Below are 19,565 nucleotides of genomic sequence, written 5' to 3'. Positions count from 1 at the left end.
CTCCTTGTAGATGATAGAAATATTTTGATCAGCAGAGAACTTCTTATGATCATGTTAGTTAACATCCTATCTTAATAGTTTTTTTTACTTCCTGATGTTTCAGACTGCCTGTATGCCACTAGAGAGAGATGTTTAGAATTGCTTTAAGGACTTCACACACGTCAAGTATAAGAAAATGCATTACGTTGTTTTACAGTCCTTTTCTGGAATAAGTTATTTAAAAACCTAGCTTGATGGGAATAACGTTTTGCGTGTTTTGTGTGTGAGAGGGAGAAACAACTTTCTGTTTAAAATAATTTTTCATTGTGATTTTGTTTCAGGTATTACTGTCTTTTGAGTAACTGAGGAGAACAATTTTAAGTGACACACTAATTCCTCTTCTCCAGGATTAGTTTTCACCACTGTTGTTTCAGACTTCTCTAGAATGGTGTCATTAACTAGTTGTCTGATACCCTCTAGTTACTATCTTCATTCAGTTTGTACTCATCTCTTAAGTTTCTAAAGTGACCTAAAATCGGATTTAAGATGTGGTGGACAGTTTCTTCCTGATATTTATGACTTAAGATCTACAGAAAGAATTTTAACTGCTCAGGATTTTTTTTTGGTCTGTGTCTAGTTAGTGATTATAAAGTATTTTAATTTGGAAATAATAGTTCCCATGAGAGACTGCAAGAGTGTGGCCTGTCAAGTACTAACATGTAGCTTATTACTGCATCTTCTGTAACTTTATTGGTTCTTAAGTTTTTTGCATTTTATTAGTTTTGAAGGGAGTGAAAATGTGGGGTGTGTGGGGTTGTGGGGGTTTTTTTTGGTTTGGGGTTTTTTTGTTAAATGGCTACTGAATTTTCCCTACACACATGATGTATTTGCTCTTTTCTCGCTCTTGTGAAACTGTCTCTATTTTCCTGGGCTGCTAAAGTTTTAAAATACTGTCTTATTTTGCAGTAGATAAAGGAAGTGGATCAGGTTTTTTAGGGTTTTCTCCCTAAAAACAAATTAAAGGCAGCATAGCATGGGTAGGCAGGAGTGTTAAGTATGATCAGCCTAACGTGAAATAAATGTTTAACACTTCATTCTGCAGTAGTTGCAAACTAGGTAAGCAAATGAATAAATTTGAAGGTAGTGTATGCTGTCATTTCTACAGATAAATAACTTTGATGCTCTGTTATTGATTTATATAACTTAAGTTTTCCTTCCTTACTAGGTTATTGATAAAGTCTTAGATGCTTACAGATTGGGTTTGTCAAATTTAAACAAATAACAAAAAAACCCAACTAGGTTTCATAGAGAATGTTTTTGTGTTGATGCTCAAAACTGTTACTTCAAAAATATTTTCAGGCTGTAACACTTGACCCAAATTTTTTGGATGCTTACATCAATCTGGGAAATGTCCTGAAGGAGGCAAGGATATTTGACAGGTAAGCAGATAAGTACTGTTGCTCTGTCAGTGGCCTGTCAGATGTGTCAAGATACAAATTAAGTTCCTGATGTAAAATCTCTTTGGACAGTATAGCAAAGACTTCTGCTTTAAGCTAAGCAAGCAAATGGCTTTGAAATGCATACAGAGCAGGTTACTGGAATTAAAAAAAAAAAAAAAAAAGCAATACATTCCACAGGAATTTTTTTTATGTTACTTTCCTGTACTTAATAAAATGTTAAAAATGAGAGTTTCTTGAAGGTATTGATGAAAATAGATTTGAAATTAAGGCTGGGGACAGGTGAAGATAAGATGTCCGAGAAAGGCATGAACCCTCGAGTTCTCTGTTTTCATTATGTGATTCAGGACATGATCTACAAGTGTGTCTCTCCTAAAATTTTCCTTCTATGTAAGACAAGCTGAAATTCAGCTAAGCATCTGATTGAATCTTCTGTATTTGTTATGTGTCAGCATCACGTTATTGCATGGGGTTGCAGTACTGTTGCTGTCTCTTTGAACTAACTTGTTTTGAGACCTCTGATCTGATACATGAATCTTACTTGTTTCTGGAAGAAGATCCAGGCTGTGTTGTTTATATGCAGCGTACCATATTGCATCTGTTAATTGGATTATAATTTCTGGTAGCTGTGGTTTGTGGCTCCAAATTTAATAAAAGCTTGCAGGGAACACATTAATTATTCTGACTAGTTGCATTGCACACAATGTAAATCATTCAGTGATTTCTGTTTTAACCACGAATTAACGGGCCAGACAGGGACATGTTTCCTCATAATTTTAGACTTCACATCACCTTTTTGAGAATTCACTTACTATGTATACTGTTGTGATTTTTCTAGAAATTGGATTTGAATACATCAGTCATTTATATAGTGCTATAGGAGCATATAATTAAAGATGTCACTTGTGAACAAAGTGAAGTTTGAAGTATAAGTAAAGCATGATACATGTGTTAGGTTAGCGGAGAGAATAAAGACATAATAATATGACTGTTTATATTGTTACAATTGAATAATAAACTGGGGGAAAAAACAGAGCAAAGGTCTCATGCTTATCCTAGTAATGAAGAGTGTTTAAAAAAAGTAGATGAAAGCTTTACTTTTTTCCAGAAGACTTACATTGATCACTATACAGCATCAGGTGGGAGGAAAACATTCCTGTTTTACAAAGTATTTCTTCTAGTCTGCTGGTCGTTACAGAGTTGGGCATAGCTTTAAAATAACATGAATAATAATAATAATTCATCCCTTTATTGGGCTTTTAATTCAGGCAGTACTCTTCTGTGGTTTCAGTAACATCTTATAGGACAGATTTGTGTGTTAAAAAAAACAAACTTCAAGGGATGTTTATTATGTAGGTCGTTTTTATGACCAAGGTAAATACAATTGCTGCTCTGTGGATGATTGTTTACCTTCTTTTTCTTGTTACAGAGCTGTAGCAGCTTATCTACGAGCCTTGAGTTTGAGCCCAAATCATGCAGTTGTGCACGGCAACCTTGCCTGTGTGTATTATGAGCAAGGACTAATAGACCTAGCAATAGACACCTACAGGAGGGCTATTGAACTACAACCCCACTTCCCTGATGCCTATTGTAACTTGGCCAACGCCTTGAAGGAGAAAGGCAGTGTAAGGAGTATTTTTTTCCTTTTTAAAATTTTTAAAGGTACAGTGAATGTTTATATTAGACACCAGGTGTCACCAACTTTATTAAGATGGGATGTTACCCTCATTTAGTTAGTCATAAGGAAGAATAATTCAGGAAATCTGCACCTTGAACCTCTTAAAAGTGATTGTATAATGACTTCTCATGAACAGTGCTGTTACAACAAATATTACCGTATTAACAGTATCCCTTTTTTTGAAGGTGGTAGAAGCAGAAGAATGCTACAATACAGCTCTTCGACTTTGTCCCACTCATGCAGATTCTCTCAACAATCTAGCAAATATCAAACGGGAACAGGGGAATATTGAGGAAGCTGTCCGTCTTTATCGGAAGGCTCTTGAGGTACAGTTGAATGTGGTGAGGGAGAAGCGGGGAATTAAAGTTGGGAATGTGTAATATGACAGAAGTTTTTCTCCCTCTTCGGTCTTAAGTGGAGGAACATCTGCTCAGAGACCTGAGTCATATAGAAAGAAGAGTAAGAAATGCACAAGTATTTTTTTGATACGGTGTACTTGGGGCATTTGAGAGACAGATTCTACTTCTTTTTCTTCCAGGTGTTTCCAGAGTTTGCTGCTGCGCATTCAAATTTAGCAAGTGTTCTGCAACAGCAAGGAAAGTTACAGGAAGCTCTGATGCATTACAAAGAGGCTATTAGGTAAATGGATACTATCTGTAATAGTCTCAGCCTTTCATAACGGGAAAGTGCCATAGATTTGTACAAAAGTGACTTACAGTAGCGTATTTTAATTCAGATAGTTGCTTTGCAAACCACAAAGTCTGGGTATGGGTATGGTTCCTCATTGGAGGAGGAGCTTTTATTGTTCGTGACAATATATTATCCTTATTTCTCAGAATCAGCCCCACATTTGCAGATGCTTATTCTAATATGGGAAATACTTTGAAGGAGATGCAGGATGTTCAAGGCGCTCTACAGTGCTACACCCGTGCCATTCAGATAAACCCAGCTTTTGCTGATGCCCACAGCAACCTGGCCTCTATTCACAAGGTAGCACATGCAAATGATTCACTGTTAGAGTATGGTGGGGCACTGTGAGTACTTACCCTGAGTACATTTTTATCTGCTGACTCATCTCTGTGCCTTTACAGGATTCGGGGAATATACCAGAAGCCATTGCCTCTTACCGCACTGCTCTGAAACTGAAACCTGATTTCCCAGATGCCTACTGCAACTTGGCCCACTGTTTGCAGGTGAGGAAGACAGGGCTTTGATTGTAATTCTTAAGATTCCTCTACAGCAAATGCTAAGCTTGATCACCTCAACCAATCACTAATTTAAATGTAAAGAGTAGACTTAAGTCTTAAATCAGAAGATAAGATCATACAGACAGCAACAGTAATTACTGTGAAGTTCTTGCTTCCATTTTTGGAAGAAGCATTAGTCTTAACTTGTGAAATATCTGATACAGATCAAAGGAAGCTGTTGTCCTAATATTCTTTTAATTTTTCCTTTTTCTAGATTGTCTGTGACTGGACAGACTATGATGAAAGAATGAAGAAGCTGGTTAGCATTGTAGCTGATCAACTGGAGAAAAACAGATTGCCTTCTGTCCACCCACATCACAGCATGCTGTATCCCCTTTCTCACAGTTTTAGGAAGGCTATTGCTGAGAGACATGGAAATCTGTGTTTGGACAAGGTAGGAAGTTTTATACAGGCCAATTGTGATTGAAGTACTTTGTGGTTTTGCCTGTTCCTACTGAAAATCTAATACTTACATAGTTAGTATTAGCCTTTGTAAGGTTTCTGAGTCACTGACCTATAGAGAGATAGGACATAGTGTTACTCATCTAGTTTTGCAAAGTACATGCAAGGGGTGTTTTGGAAAAAGCAGTGAGTTATTCTTTCCTGACAGTAAAACAGATCCAGGCAGCTGTGTGATAGTATTTCTCAAAATCTGGTCCTTTCCAGCATCCATAGTGCTTGGAACCTGACCTTGCCTCTAGTGAATTCTTGCTGGAACGTGTGAGCTTTGTGTTTGGCTCTGGGATTTCCAAATGCACTCGCTTTAGTGGTGATGGCAGCAGTGTTACAGGGGCGATGCATCACGGTAGGAAGTACTTGAGTATTTGTTGTGATTCTGTTTTGGAGTACTTTGTGTACAGTAGAATAGATTCTTCCAAAAACATATCTTCTCTTGCTGTAATTACTTAAACTGTGTGCCATTTCCACGAGACTGCACAGAACCTCAAGCTGCCAAGAGTGCAGTTGACGGCAAATTCTTTAACTAAAGTCTGATGCAACTTCTTTTTCTTTTCAACCAGAGAGTCATAGCTGTTGACGCTTGTGAATGTTGAGACAGACTACTTTAGCAGGTTGCCAATTATAATTGAAAATATGCTGTCAGTCAGTGGAAGGGTCTGGTTAGCTAATGTAAAGATCTCAAACTTCAGAAGATAACACTTAGCTTTCAAACTGGCTTGTCTTCATAGCCTGATAATCCTGTCAGTGATAGTGGCTACAAGCTCATGTCTGGGGAAGATGGTGAGCATAAGAACAGAAAGCATGCTGTGGTGCTTCACAGGAATACTGTTCTGGTCACAAGTGGCTTGTAGTTTGAGAACTTCCTGGTCATAGTGGTGTGGTATCAGTATATTTAATAATAAGCAGTGGAATACTTAAAAAAATAAACTGGTTGAAAAGCAGAAATGTCAACTTGCAGTAGTGATGTCTGTCTTTATGTGGCTGAATGTAGGTATGTGACATCTCGTAACACAGTTTGTGGACGTTATCATAGAATCATAGAATGGTTTGGGTTGGAAGGGACCTTAAAGATTGTCTAGTTCCACCACACACCCCCACACCCCCCGCCATGGGCAGGGACACATTCCACTAGACCAGGTTGCTCAAAGCCCCATCCAATCTGGTCTTGGCTCCAATGGAATACATATACTGTAGATTTGAAACAACAGATGCCCACAGACCACTTACTTGAATGTTGGATAATGCTAATTCTACAAACTCATGTTTAGCATATGGTTTTGGTTCCTGAGTTTATAAACAGTTGTGTATGTTTTCTTGACAGATTAATGTTCTTCACAAGCCACCATATGAGCATCCTAAGGATTTGAAGGCCAGTGAAGGTCGACTTCGTATTGGCTATGTGAGCTCTGATTTTGGAAACCATCCAACCTCGCACCTAATGCAGTCTATCCCAGGCATGCATAATCCAGACAAATTTGAGGTAAAAATATAAATGGCATGATTAAAGCTTTAAATATGGCTGTAAGTGGCACTTTCTTTTTCTTGATGCAGGCCGGTAAACTAGGGAAGCGCAGATTTCTGTTTCTTGTGTGTTTTGTGGGGGGTTTTTTGTTAGCGGGCTTTTTTTTGGGGGGTTGAAGAGTTGCCCAGCCTGAGTCATCCTCCTTTACCAATATGGAGTGTTACTTAGAAGGCAGGCAAACTAGATACCTGTCCTTCAATAGAATTACTGTAGGTAGGATTTGTGGCCCATGGAAAACTTTTTCTAAGCTTCAGCTGCTGTTCTTTGAGTAGGTGTGTTTCGATATGAAGCTACTGCTGCCTGGTTACTTCTGATATACAGATATGCATCTGTTTTTTGTTCACTCTCTGCTGCTGGTTTTTTTACATGTATTTTTTTCTCTGGGATACCTGAATCACAAACATGAACTTCAGATTGGTCTGGCTACTGCTTTTTCAAAAGGAAATGGTGCACTACACTTACTCCAGAAGGAGCGTATACAATTTAGCAATGTTAAAGACAGTCATGTCTATATTTATTTGGGTGTCATGTTAAGGGATTGAGGCTATAAATAGAACTAATTCCCAGTTACCTTGTTTGTCCCATGACTGTTTCAGTTCCCTCAGTTTTGAGCTCCTCTTTTCCAAGACATGAGAATTTGCTTATCTTTGTAAAGGATTGTAAGTCTTTCCTTCCTGCAAAAGTGTTTTTTATTAATCTTGTTTTGTTTTGTTTTGTTTTTTTTGACTTTTTTCCTCCTACCTTCTTGCTTTTTCCTGGTCATGAAGTCTTTGTAGTCTGAAATCCTTGTGGCAAAGCTGCATGCTTGAATTGTTACCAGAAGTGTGACCATGAAGCAGGTTTTTTTTCATGAAACAATTAAATTGGTGGTCTGAGTACATGGGGTATGGGGAGGATATACCGTTTAACCTTGAATCAGCTCAAGACAAAGGGCAGTCTTTCTTGTTCTGGATTTATAAAGCTCTACAGAGCTTAATTTAGATACTAAATAGAGGTTATCTACTATTTTACTAAAACCATGCTTTTGTCCTGCAAGATAATAAATTCTCTGCATATTGGTTCTATTTGTTCTATATCATAGAATCATAGAATTATTAAGGTTGGAAAAGACCTCTAAGATCATCGAGTCCAACTGTCCACCATGCCCACTAAACCATGTCCCTAAGCACCTCATCTACACGTCTTTTAAATACCTCCAGGGATGGGGACTCAACCACTTCCCTGGGCAGCCTCTGTTCCAATGTTTAACCATTCTTTCAGTGAAGAAATTTTTCCTCATGTCTAATCTAAACCTCCCCTGGCACAACTTGAGGCCATTTCCTCTCGTCCTATTGCTAGTTACTTGGGAGAAGAGACCAACACCCACCTCGCTACAACCTCCTTTCAGGTAGTTGCAGAACATAAGGTCTCCCCTGAGCCTCCTTTTCTCCAGGCTAAACAACCCCAGTTCCCCCAGCTGCTCCTCATAAGACTTGTTCTCCAGACTCTTCACCAGCTTTGTTGCCCTTCTCTGGACGCTCCAGCACCTCGACGTCCTTCTTGTAGTGAGGGGCCCAATACTGAACACAGTATTCAAGGTGCAGCTTCACCAGTGCCGAGTACAGGGGCACGATCACTTCCCTGCTCCTGCTGGCCACACTATTTCTGATACAGGCCAGGATGCCATTGGCCTTCTTGGCCACCTGGGCACACTGCCGGCTCATGTTCAGCCGGCTGTCGACCAACAACCCCAGGTCGTTTTCTGCCAGGCAGCTTTCCAGCCGCTCTTCCCCAAGCCTGTAGCGCTGCATGGGGTTGTTGTGGCCGAAGTGCAGGACCTGGCACTTGGCCTTGTTGAATCTCTCATACAGTTGGCCTCGGCCCATCGATCCAGCCTGTGCAGGTCCCTCTGCAGAGCCTTCCTACCCTCGAGCAGATCAACACTCCTGCCCAACTTGGTGTCGTCTGCAAACTTACTAAGGGTGCACTTGATCCCCTCGTCCAGATCATTGATAAAGATGTTGAACAAGACTGGCTCCAAAACTGAGCCCTGGGGAACACTACTTGTGACCGGCCACCAACTGGATTTAACTCCATTCACCACAACTCTCTGGGCCCGGCTGTCTAGCCAGTTTTTTTACCCAGCAAAGAGTACACCTGTCTAAGCTGTGAGCCGCCAGCTTCTCTAGGAGAATGCTGTGGGAGACGGTGTCAAAGGCCTTACTGAAGTCCGGGTAGACCACATCCACAGCCTTTCCCTCATCCACTAGATGGGTCACCTGGTCATAGAAGGAGATCAGGTTGGTCAAGCAGGACCTGCCTTTCATGAATCTGTGCTGGCTGGGCCGGATCCCCTGGTTGTCCCGCACATGCCTTGTGAGCGCCCTCAAGATGAACCGCTCCATAATCTTCCCCGGCACCGAGGTTAGGCTGACAGGCCTGTAGTTCCCTGGATCCTCCTTCCAGCCCTTCTTGTAGGTGGGCATCACATTGGCAAGCCTCCAGTCGTCCGGGACCTCCCCCGTTAACCAGGACTGCTGATAAATGATGGAGAGTGGCTTGGTGAGCTCCTGTGCCAGCTCCCTCAGCACTCTGGGGTGGATCCCATCTGGCCCCATAGACTTGTGAGCGTCCAGGTGGCATAGCAGGTTGTTGACTGCTTCCTCCTGGATTATGGGGGGTTTATCCTGCTCGCCGTCCCTGTCTTCCAGCTCAGGGGGCTGAATACCCTGAGGATAACTGGTCTGCCTGTTAAAGACTGAGGCAAAGAAGGCATTAAGTACCTCAGCCTTTTCCTCATCCTCGGTGACAGTGTTCCCCCCTGCATCCAATAAAGGATGGAGATTCTCCTTGGCTCTCTTTTTGTCATTAATATATTTGTAAAAACATTTTTTGTTGTCTCTAACAGCAGTGGCCAGATTGCGTTCTAGCTGGGCTTTTGCCTTTCTCATTTCTTCTCTGCATGACCTAATGAGATCCCTGTACTCTTCTTGAGTTGCCTGCCCCTTCTTCCACAAGTGGTAAACTCTCCTTTTTTTCTTGAGTCCCATCAAGAGCTCCCCGTTCAGCCAGGCTGGTCGTCATCTTCCCCACCTGTTCTTCTTACGGTGTACAGGGACAGCCTGCTCCTGTGCCTTTAAGACTTCCTTCTTGCAGAACGTCCAGCCTTCCTGGACCCCTTTGCCCTTCAGGACTGTCTCCCAAGGGACTCTCTCAACCAGTGTCCTGAACAGGCCAAAGTCCACCCTCTGGAAGTCCACGGTTGCGGTTTTGCTGGCCCCCCTCCTTACTTCACCAAGAATTGAGAATTCTATCATTTCATGGTCACTAAGCCCAAGACGGCCTCTGACCACCGCATCTCCCACCAGTCCTTCCCCCAACAGTCCTTCTCTGTTAGTAAACAGCAGGTCGAGCGAGGCACCTCCCCTGGTAGGCTCACTTACCAGCTGTGTCAGGAAGTTGTCTTCCACACACTCCAGGAACCTCCTAGACTGCTTCCTCTCTGCCGTGTTGTATTTCCAGCAGATGTCCAGGAAGTTGAAGTCCCCCACGAGAACAACGGCTAGCAATTGTGAGACTTCTGCCAGCCGCTTGTAGAACGCTTCATCCGCCTCTTCATCCTGGTTGGGTGGTCGTTAACAGACTCCCAGCAGGGTATCTGCCTTGTTGGCCTTCCCCCTCATCCTTACCCATAAACGCTCGACCTTATCATCATCACAGTCATTGAGCTCTAGACAATTGAAACACTCCCTAACATACAGAGCCACCACACCGCCTCTCCTTCCTCACCTGTCCCTTCTGAAGAGTTTATAGCCATCCATTGCAGCACTCCAGTCGTGAGAGTCACCCCACCATGTTTCTGTGATGGTGACTAAGTCATAGCTATCCTGCTGCACAATGGCTTCCAGCTCCTCCTGTTTGCCGCCCATGCTGTGTGCATTGGTGTAGGTGCACTTGAGCTGGGCTATCAATTTCGCCCCCAGCATTGGCATGCCACCCCTAGGCTTGTCTCTAGTAAGCCTGGTTTTATCCCCTTCCCCCTTCGAACCTAATTGAAAGCCCTCTCGATGAGCCCCACCAATTCATCAGCGAGAATCCTTTTCCCCCTGTGAGACAGCTGAACATCTGTCGCCAGCAGGCCCAATATCTCTGTGTGCTAGGTTAGCTAAAGATGCCTCTTTACATAACCTGTCAACCTGGGGTTTCTCAGATACATTGACAGTTTCTTAATTGGAGAGAACTAGTTACTGTTTAAAGAATCTGTTGAAAAGCTTCCTCAAGGCTTAGTTTGTCTGTTCAACCTGAGTCGTAATTATGATTCTTACTAATTACAAATTCAGTGGTGTCTTGTAAAAGGCATTCTTAGAGAATTTAATGCTTATGCAAATCCATTTGTTAAATTACTTTACCTTGCACTGATGAGAACATTGTATGTCTGTCTGTGCAAGATGCAGTGCCATACTCTAGCACCTGAACTAGGTAAAACTGGGGCCTGGTGCAAATGTGTCCAATGCCCAGTGACCCCCTTTTTTTTTTTTTTTTTTAATTGGACTTCTTTCTCAACTGGTAAATGCCACACAAATAAATATAATATAGTTTGTATGAAACTGGGTGTAATTTTGCTAATGTAATTTAAAATTGCAATACCATATGTTTTATAGCAAAGTTATTTTGTTTGGCAAGTTGTTGCAGATACTCAATTTTTGGTGCCTTATGTTCTAGGTATTCTGTTATGCCCTGAGTCCTGATGATGGTACAAACTTCCGTGTAAAAGTGATGGCTGAAGCAAATCATTTCATTGACTTATCTCAGGTGAGATTAGGTTTGCTAAACCTAAATGAAGAAAGAGATCAGCCTGTAGTTTGAGATTTTTAGCTGCAGTCATTTCTTGAATTAGGCTGATGTTAGTCTTGAGAATTTTGGAGTTTGTAGATGTATTGGTGTTATGCCTGGGATGCAGTGGTTACTGCATGACCTCTGTGTGATTATTAAAAAGTAATAGTAGCAATATTGAATAACTGTTCCTATTAGGTCTTAAGATAATAGTCATATCTAAATGTCATGGATAAGTCAAGATGCCACAACTGCACATATATTTAAGCTTTCTTTACTCAGCGAAGCAGGACAGAGGCTTAATCATTAATGGGGGGATTTTGCCCCCCTATCAAAAGGCTGTTTTGGTAACATTTACAGGTGGTTTTGTCTTTTTTTTTTTTTTATAAGTTCCATGTGAAAACTGATGGGGATTTCAGTATACACAGAAGTCAAGGAGTTGTTATACTATCTCAAGATAACTGGCAAAACCCTAAAGCAATGTGAGATAATCAGTGTACGTTAATAATGGAACTGGATTGGCACCTGGACAGTCCTAGATTAGGTGATAGATAAAACTTGCATATAGTTTTTAAACTTATCATGTTGTTCAGAACCTGCTCACATAAGTAAAAATGATAAATTGATGTCAGCAGAATTGTTCTTTGAGATGGATTTTGCAAAGTTGATCTTTTAAAACGTTCTTTTAGAATAATGAGCTTCAGTTATGTTTGTGGAAAGCTGTCTGTCTCCCCCCCCACCCCCTGCTTTTGCAGCTGTGGATGTTGAAAGCCCTGGGTCATAGTAAAACAGGGCAGCAACTTTGTATCTGTTGTTGCACTTAACAGCTATCTAGGAAAAGTTCTTTCCTTTGCCCAGAGTGATACACTGAGTTTTCTTATTTAAAATTCTTGAGTCATCAAACTCACAAGTTTGGGTTACAGTGCATCTCTTAAGAGATTTGTACAGGAGTGTCAAACAGGTAGAAACAGTTTGCTGTGAGTGAGATAACTGCCTATGTGCATGCGTTTACCCTGCTATAAAATGTGAAGTAGCTTTCCCTTTTTACAAAAATGAAGTACTTTTATGGTGCATGTTAATTGCACGGTGAGTCAGCATTAGCAGTAGCTGCAGAATAGTTAGTTGGCTTACTCTTGATCTTCAGTTTGAAGTAATTTCTCTGTATTACTTTAGTTTGGGAATCTACCACTTACCCTACATGAGCTTTGATCATTAATTAGCCTTACAGGAGTGGTGGTGGTGGGGCTGTTCTGGTTTGTGTAGCCTCAGTTTCTAGCCTTTGGTTTTTGTTTTACTGCTGCTGAACTAGAGACATCTATCAAATATTTTCTTTTATCTGCTTGTAGGTAATGACTAATTATATAATTAATTCTTGGAGGAATTTAAAACCGTTGAAAATTGTGTACCTTTCAGTATTAGACAGGAAGAGACACGTTGTAATTTCCAAGGCTTTGCTGTTCTTCTTGAAAGTCATTGGTAATACCTTGTGTGAAGTTCCACTCTTTGTTTTTGATTTAGTGAAGAACTGAAGCAGTTTCAGTGTTGCTTGAAGTTTTTTCTGTCATCCATTTGTGATATTTTTCTGCATGACTTGCTAAGCTTGGCAATGCTAGGTATCACTCCTCTGATTTGAATATGCAGAGGCAATCTAAAATTTCTGTCAGCAACTGCTTCAACTGTGTCTAGCAAACTTAGGTTTTTCTTGGCTTTAACAGCGGTTTTTTTGATTGAGTTGAGGACTTCTACCTCTGTAAAACCAGGAGTAGCGAGATTTGAGTCTCACCTAAATAAAATTATGCAGTTGACATTTATCCATTGGTACACTGATGACTAACCATGTTTATTACTGAAAGACTGAAAACAAAAATAACTTCTATTTATTTATTCTTCAGATACCATGTAATGGAAAAGCAGCAGACCGTATCCATCAGGATGGGATACACATTCTCATTAATATGAATGGTTATACCAAAGGAGCCCGAAATGAATTATTTGCCCTGAGACCAGCACCTATTCAGGTAACTAAGTTAGAGGGCTCTGTATCTCAAAAAAACCCACTTGTGAGTATGAAGAGTTTCCCTTTTTGTTCTGGTAGAGTGGAAAAAACGTTGAAGGCTCATGTTGATCAGTAAGCGAGAGAGACTTTAGGGCTTAGCATATGTGAGGCAAATAGGATCATTCTGTTGAAACAGAGTAGTTTGGGGTTTTTATGTGCTTTATAGGCAGTTGGCTATGTCCTGAAAGGGAACTCCTTAATTCTACTGTACTTCCTGTACACGACTGGCTTTCTTGCATTAGTGAGAACAAAGAAAGGGTATTTGAAGCAGTTGTGGAAATGAGTTGTTGCGTTTTAATCTCTTTAGGCTTAGTGAAATTCTAGTTAGAATAAGTCAGAATCAATGTCAGAGTTATTTTTTGACTAAGGATTTTCTAAAATGCCTATCGAAAGAGAATGGGAGAAGCGTGCATCAGAGTCACTCTAGGCTACAGAAGTTGTCTCAGCTAAGAGAAACTGTAATCACTGATGGTGATATAGCCAGTATTCTGGCTATAGCTGCACGTAGTTGGATACTTTGGCCTTTTGCTCAAGGGATCAATTTTAGAACATCCTTGAACTGTTCACTGTCTCGGTAATGAAAGTTTGGGGTTAGTGGTTGCTCTTCAGTTGATAAAGCACAAGAAGGAACTTGAATCTGTAGGTGGAAAATGTGACTTAAAATGCGCCGATTTTTAACTTCCTTTATTTTTGTAATGCACCTGGGACTGGAGCCTTGCTTTCTTGTTTTTTAGGCAATGTGGTTAGGGTATCCTGGAACCAGTGGGGCGTTGTTCATGGATTATATCATCACAGATAAAGAAACTTCCCCAGTTGAGGTGGCTGAGCAGTATTCAGAGAAATTAGCTTACATGCCAAACACTTTCTTTATTGGAGACCATGCCAACATGTTCCCCCATCTGAAGGTATGTAGGAAGATAGGGCAAGAAAAGTAGGTGTTTTCCATAGCTGTCTTTATAAAATGGCACTTAGTATAGTACTTGGTAAGGGATCTTGTAACTTCTTAAAACTTTTTTTTTTTCACAGAAAAAAGCAGTCATTGATTTCAAGTCCAATGGTCATATTTATGATAACAGAATTGTTTTGAATGGCATTGACTTGAAGGCTTTCCTTGACAGCCTCCCCGATGTCAAGATTGTTAAGGTGAGAGCTACTCCTTTGTGTGTTCAGTCTTAGGGACTGAAGCTAGTGCTTTCTTTGATGCTTATGTGATTTATCTTAGATGAAGTGTCCTGACAGTTGTGACAACGCAGATGGCAATGCTGCCCTTAGTATGCCAGTCATTCCTATGAACACAATTGCAGAAGCTGTGATTGAGATGATTAATCGTGGGCAAATTCAGATAACTATTAATGGATTCAACATCAGTAATGGATTAGCAACTACTCAGGTGAGGCACTTCAAGATGCTGTTGTCTTGGGTTTTATGTGATGTATGCTTTAACATAACAAGGAAGAAAATCCTCCAAGCAAATGTCTGTCTTCTATCATGTTGATTTGTTTAGTTCTCATACTGAAGGAAACTTGCAAATGTGTTATAAGCCACAGATGTACTGGAAGACGATCTCTCCCCCTAAAGATAGAGTGTTTATATAAAGAGGTATCTTTTACGATACTGACTCTGTTATGTCATTTTATGAGACCTTTTATTATCACTACTCTATCCATAATCTCATGCCTTGGTTTCTTTTTATGAGTTCTTTTGTTCACAGCTGAGACTTCCTTTAAGTTGGTAGTAGGTTATGTCTTAGTTTGGTCAGTAAGCTTATTAGCATTTTTTTCTGAAATTGTTGTCCCCTGAGAATAATAGAGCATTCTTGTCTTAGCACTCCACCACCAAGATAAAACAATCTAAGCTCTGTCGGTGCACTTCTAAAACAGGATTTCTGTCTTTTGATCACACTAATATAACCCTTCTTTGTGCTTGTTCTAACTTTATATCAGCTACTTTTGGGCACAGGTCGATGAGAACTGTGCATTGTGTTTTTGAGGTCTCCTCAGTGACCTGGATAAGTAGCACTTTTACCAACTTCTGTTGAACTAAATTATCTTGTGCATCTTCTAATGGAGTCAGTGACAGTGAGTCATTGTCATTCATGTCAAGTTTGTCAACAGTGTGCTTATTTTGGCTGGCTGCACCACCACTGATCTAAATTTTAAATAGATATGTATGTAAAATATATAAGGGGGTGTGTGTATATATATATATAAAGAAAAAGGCTCCAAGTACCTGTCTTGCCCTATCTGTACTGATGTTTTTATCTGTCTTTGATCCCACCATTGCCTGTCATTTAAAAAAAAAAATTAAAAATCATACTTCCATTTTACAAATCCTCAAGACTCTTGCATGGTATCCCAACTTCATCCTCTGCTGTTTTTTATTAGCATATTCTTATTCTTTGTGAAGGCTGTAAGATCCATTCTTTTTTGAAAGTCCATTAATAACTCTTCTAGTCTAATTTTCAGCATCTCCCATTATTTCTTTGTCAGCTAGTTCCTTACAGTCTACCAGTTACGCATTAGTCTTCATCTTCTGTCTTGACTATCTGTTCTGTGCCTATTGTCTTTTATCTTAAAAAAAAAAAACAAAACCCCAAACCCCAACAAAAAAACCCACCACAAAACCAAAGCAAAACAAAACAAACCCGAAAAAACAAACCCCAAAAAACCCAAACAAACCAAAAAACCCCTTTGCTTTCTAAATACTTTTTTTATTCTTCCTTGATGTCTTAATTTCATTTTTGGTCTCAAGGAAATGAAGTGACCTTCAGGAGGGGAGGAGTCCATGTGTAATGCCTCTTTATATGATTCTTCTTTCCAATTATTCCAGTTACTTGGAATTTCAGGGAGATATAGCAAGGGCATGAAAATGCCCAGTGTTTTGTGCCTTGGTGGTTGCAACATTGTGGTATCCACAAATGTGTATGCATACCAGTTAAATTCTTGTTACGGGTAAGTAGGCAATTTTGTTTTTGTATAATAAAACCAAAGATATGCTTACAGTAACTTATGATACTAACAGATATCTGTGTCTCAGGACAGTTCCACAGGGCATAGTCTTGTTTCCTGCAGTTTCAGTGTTCCAATAGCTTTTTTTTTTTCTTTAGATTAACAACAAAGCAGCAACTGGCGAAGAAGTTCCACGAACTATAATTGTCACTACCCGTTCTCAGTATGGCTTACCAGAGGATGCTGTTGTATACTGTAACTTTAATCAGCTGTATAAGATCGATCCTTCTACTTTACAGATGTGGGCTAATGTGAGTATCTGTATCTAATATGAAATCTAAGGTCAGACTTCTGGAACATAGCTTTTCTGTTCGAGTTAGTTTTAACTTGCATGAAGCTTCTGCTAACTGTTCTGTGGAAAATACTGACCCTGAGCCATTTGAATCCTTACAATGCTCATGTTGCAGGACTTACTGTTAATAGAATAGAATTTTTTAGACTGATTTCAAATCACATCTGTGCTTCTAGCCAGTGAAAAATTATGTCTTGGACAGTTTAAGTATGCTGGTACTCCATTGTGAAATAAGTTTGGTCTTCCCTAGTCTGCACAATTAAGTCATAACTGGCTTTAGCAGTTGGTAGATTGATAGATCTGAGCACTGAGCGTCTGTATCAAGGTCCAGTTTATAGTGTATTGCTGAGAGTTACTTGAGGGGTAATTTTTTTATATTCCATAGCATGGGCCTATAAATAAATGAGATCATAAATTTCAAGACTTACTCTCTAAGTACTGCTCTATGAACTATTGCTCAGAGTTGCTGTCTCTTTCAGTGGGATTAGAAATGCAATCCTAGTTATTCCACTCGAAATGGTGATCTATTTTTTTCCTGCTCTATACCTCAGAATATTAAAGTATTGAATGATTATGCCTTTTGCTTCATTCTGTGGTAATGTGGTAATTTCTTGTTCAGAAAAGGAAATGCTTCTGACTGAACTTTCGGTATTTGCTTCTTTATTTTTGTTATAGATCCTAAAAAGAGTTCCAAACAGCGTGCTGTGGCTGTTACGTTTCCCAGCTGTAGGAGAACCCAATATTCAGCAATATGCACAAAACTTGGGTCTTTCCCAAAACCGAATCATCTTTTCTCCTGTTGCCCCCAAAGAAGAACATGTGAGGAGAGGGCAATTGGCTGATGTTTGTCTAGACACTCCGCTTTGCAATGGGCACACAACTGGGATGGATGTACTCTGGGCTGGGACTCCCATGGTCACTATGCCAGGTAACGCAGTGGGGAACCTGCATAGAACAGATGGGTTTGAATATTATTAATTTTTTAATAACAAACAGCAAGCCCAACAAACTTTGTTGCCTCTTGTAGAGGCAGAAGGAAAGTAACTCGTACTCTGCAATATGTTACTTGATAAGCTTACTCCTGTTATCAGGGTGTTTTTTTTGTTTTTTTCTTTTTTACAGGCGAGACTCTTGCATCACGAGTTGCTGCCTCCCAGCTTACTTGCCTGGGTTGTCTTGAGCTCATTGCAAAAAGTAGACAGGAATATGAGGATATTGCTGTGAAACTGGGAACTGATCTGGAATAGTAAGCAAACTTGTACTGTATAATATGGTAACATCAAGAATTTTAAGTGCTGTATTTGGGCACAGTGCTGAGACTTATCAGTAGTTTTAATCTTGCAGATAAATTTTAGTACTTAAAATAGCTAGGCAATCCTCATCTAGAGGTTTCTTGTCTTGCAGTTAACTCAGCTTCTGCTTTTACAGTAAACTTAACAGCGCTCCCAATTGAGTAACAATGCTACCTGTTCTGAAGAAATTGCTCATGTGCAGGCTCTTACCTGGTAAAAAATGCGATATAGTTCACCTTTTGTTCTTTTTAAGTTGAAGGTTAAGCAGTTTGTCACTTACTGCAAGTTAAAATTGTGCTGTAAAGTTGTCACAGTACAGATAATGTCACAGCTCTTCTGAGTTGAAGTGGTCATGCTGGTCTGTATCAGAAATGATGAGGGGATGAAACAGCAGTATGAATTTGGTGGAAGTGGGGGAGCAGATATTTTTGAAACAGTTGTACTGGCAGTTCTGGGTTAGCTGAAAATAGTAGATTTCAAAAGTAAACAGTATTATGCAGTGTTTGGAACCTCTCGTGACTGCTTTAACTCTTTTTGTAGCCTGAAAAAAATACGTGGCAAAGTCTGGAAACAAAGAATATCTAGTCCTTTGTTCAACACGAAACAGTACACAATGGACCTGGAGCGGCTTTATCTTCAGATGTGGGATCACTATGCTGCTGGCAACAAACCGGACCACATGATTAAGCCAGTAGAGGACAGTGAGTCTGCATGAAGAGAGACTGTGTGCCCACCCAGAACTCTCCAGGAACTGAGCCTCTCAAACACTTCTGCAGAGATGATGAGCTAAAAACCGTGCATTTCTACTTAATCTGCCTGGTACTCTGTGGCTGAAGTAATACATGATGGTGATTAAAGCACAGCCAGACTTATTTCTTGCATGATAGGGAAAGACTCAATAGAGCCTGGGATCCTTTTATTCCATGAGGAATTTGAATGGGATTGAGCCGTGTACATGTTGAGCCTGTGTGTATGAGTGAGGTAGTGGTTGCTGGGGGAAGTTTGAACTGCCCAACCAATTATGTTTTCATGGATTGATTTAATCTTCCTATGAATCTCTCCTTTTATGTGGATTGGGAATTGGAGCATTTTAACATTTGATTTTGGGTACTCCTGTTGGTATATGTGTGGTTCTCCCACGAGAAGATTTCCAGCTAGCGAGTGTTGCTCCCTGCATTAATTTCTAAACTGTGCGGACTGAAAGGGCATATTTGCTGGTGTAGTCTTTTTTTATAGGTTTTATAAACCACTTGAGCCTATATCAGCCTTTTAATGTTTGATCTCTGTTTTGGAGCTCTCTGTAATGTGTTGGTTTAGATAAAGACTTCGGGTTTTTTGGTTTTGTTTTTAAGCTTCTCCAATAACTCAGCTAATTGGCTTCATGATGGCAGCTCCTATTCTTTTGAAAAACCAAATTTGATTTGAAATTAATCCTCCCCACAAGCGTTTGAGGTAAACACAAACTGGTGCCAAATACAGATCTTTCAGGAATGATTGTTAATTATGTATAGACGTGCAGTCCTAGGTACTGTAGCAAAGACTTTAAACAAAAAATAAAGCTTTGGTTTGCCAGTTTGATTTGACCAGCGTTTCACGTTTTCTGCTTCCTTTCTTATGCTGCTGTCAGAAAAGTACTCTGAACTGCTGGCCTTTCATCTTCATTTCTGTAATTTTGTTTTAAATAATGCTATTTATTTCAGCAGAAATAATCCCAGGTAAGTGTAGATCTTGTACACAGATGTTTCTGTTTCCACTAGGTTAGA

The 19,565-nt window shown here is 40.1% G+C and overlaps 1 protein-coding gene across 2 annotated transcripts in view; it reads left to right on the top strand.

Annotated features, from left to right (window-relative positions):
• Nucleotides 1-19,385, top strand: part of OGT (O-linked N-acetylglucosamine (GlcNAc) transferase) — a 29,660-nt gene extending 10,275 nt beyond the window's left edge. For both annotated transcript variants that reach the window (XM_076346809.1, XM_076346810.1), the window contains exons 6-22: nucleotides 1,339-1,418; nucleotides 2,866-3,061; nucleotides 3,300-3,440; nucleotides 3,653-3,753; nucleotides 3,951-4,104; nucleotides 4,206-4,307; nucleotides 4,576-4,755; nucleotides 6,142-6,300; nucleotides 11,044-11,133; nucleotides 13,047-13,172; nucleotides 13,945-14,115; nucleotides 14,237-14,353; nucleotides 14,433-14,600; nucleotides 16,317-16,469; nucleotides 17,186-17,438; nucleotides 17,633-17,756; nucleotides 18,343-19,385. In XM_076346809.1, coding sequence (XP_076202924.1) covers nucleotides 1,339-1,418; nucleotides 2,866-3,061; nucleotides 3,300-3,440; nucleotides 3,653-3,753; nucleotides 3,951-4,104; nucleotides 4,206-4,307; nucleotides 4,576-4,755; nucleotides 6,142-6,300; nucleotides 11,044-11,133; nucleotides 13,047-13,172; nucleotides 13,945-14,115; nucleotides 14,237-14,353; nucleotides 14,433-14,600; nucleotides 16,317-16,469; nucleotides 17,186-17,438; nucleotides 17,633-17,756; nucleotides 18,343-18,517 — 2,490 coding nt within the window. In that variant the 3' untranslated portion in view covers nucleotides 18,518-19,385. The remainder of the gene's footprint in view (nucleotides 1-1,338; nucleotides 1,419-2,865; nucleotides 3,062-3,299; nucleotides 3,441-3,652; nucleotides 3,754-3,950; nucleotides 4,105-4,205; nucleotides 4,308-4,575; nucleotides 4,756-6,141; nucleotides 6,301-11,043; nucleotides 11,134-13,046; nucleotides 13,173-13,944; nucleotides 14,116-14,236; nucleotides 14,354-14,432; nucleotides 14,601-16,316; nucleotides 16,470-17,185; nucleotides 17,439-17,632; nucleotides 17,757-18,342) is intronic.
• Nucleotides 19,386-19,565: the final 180 nt, after the last annotated feature.

Source organism: Aptenodytes patagonicus, chromosome 9, assembly GCF_965638725.1.
Source record: "Aptenodytes patagonicus chromosome 9, bAptPat1.pri.cur, whole genome shotgun sequence".
NCBI lineage: Eukaryota > Metazoa > Chordata > Aves > Sphenisciformes > Spheniscidae > Aptenodytes > Aptenodytes patagonicus.
Note: the sequence above shows the minus strand (reverse complement) of the source record. Positions and strands in the feature narration are given on the sequence as shown.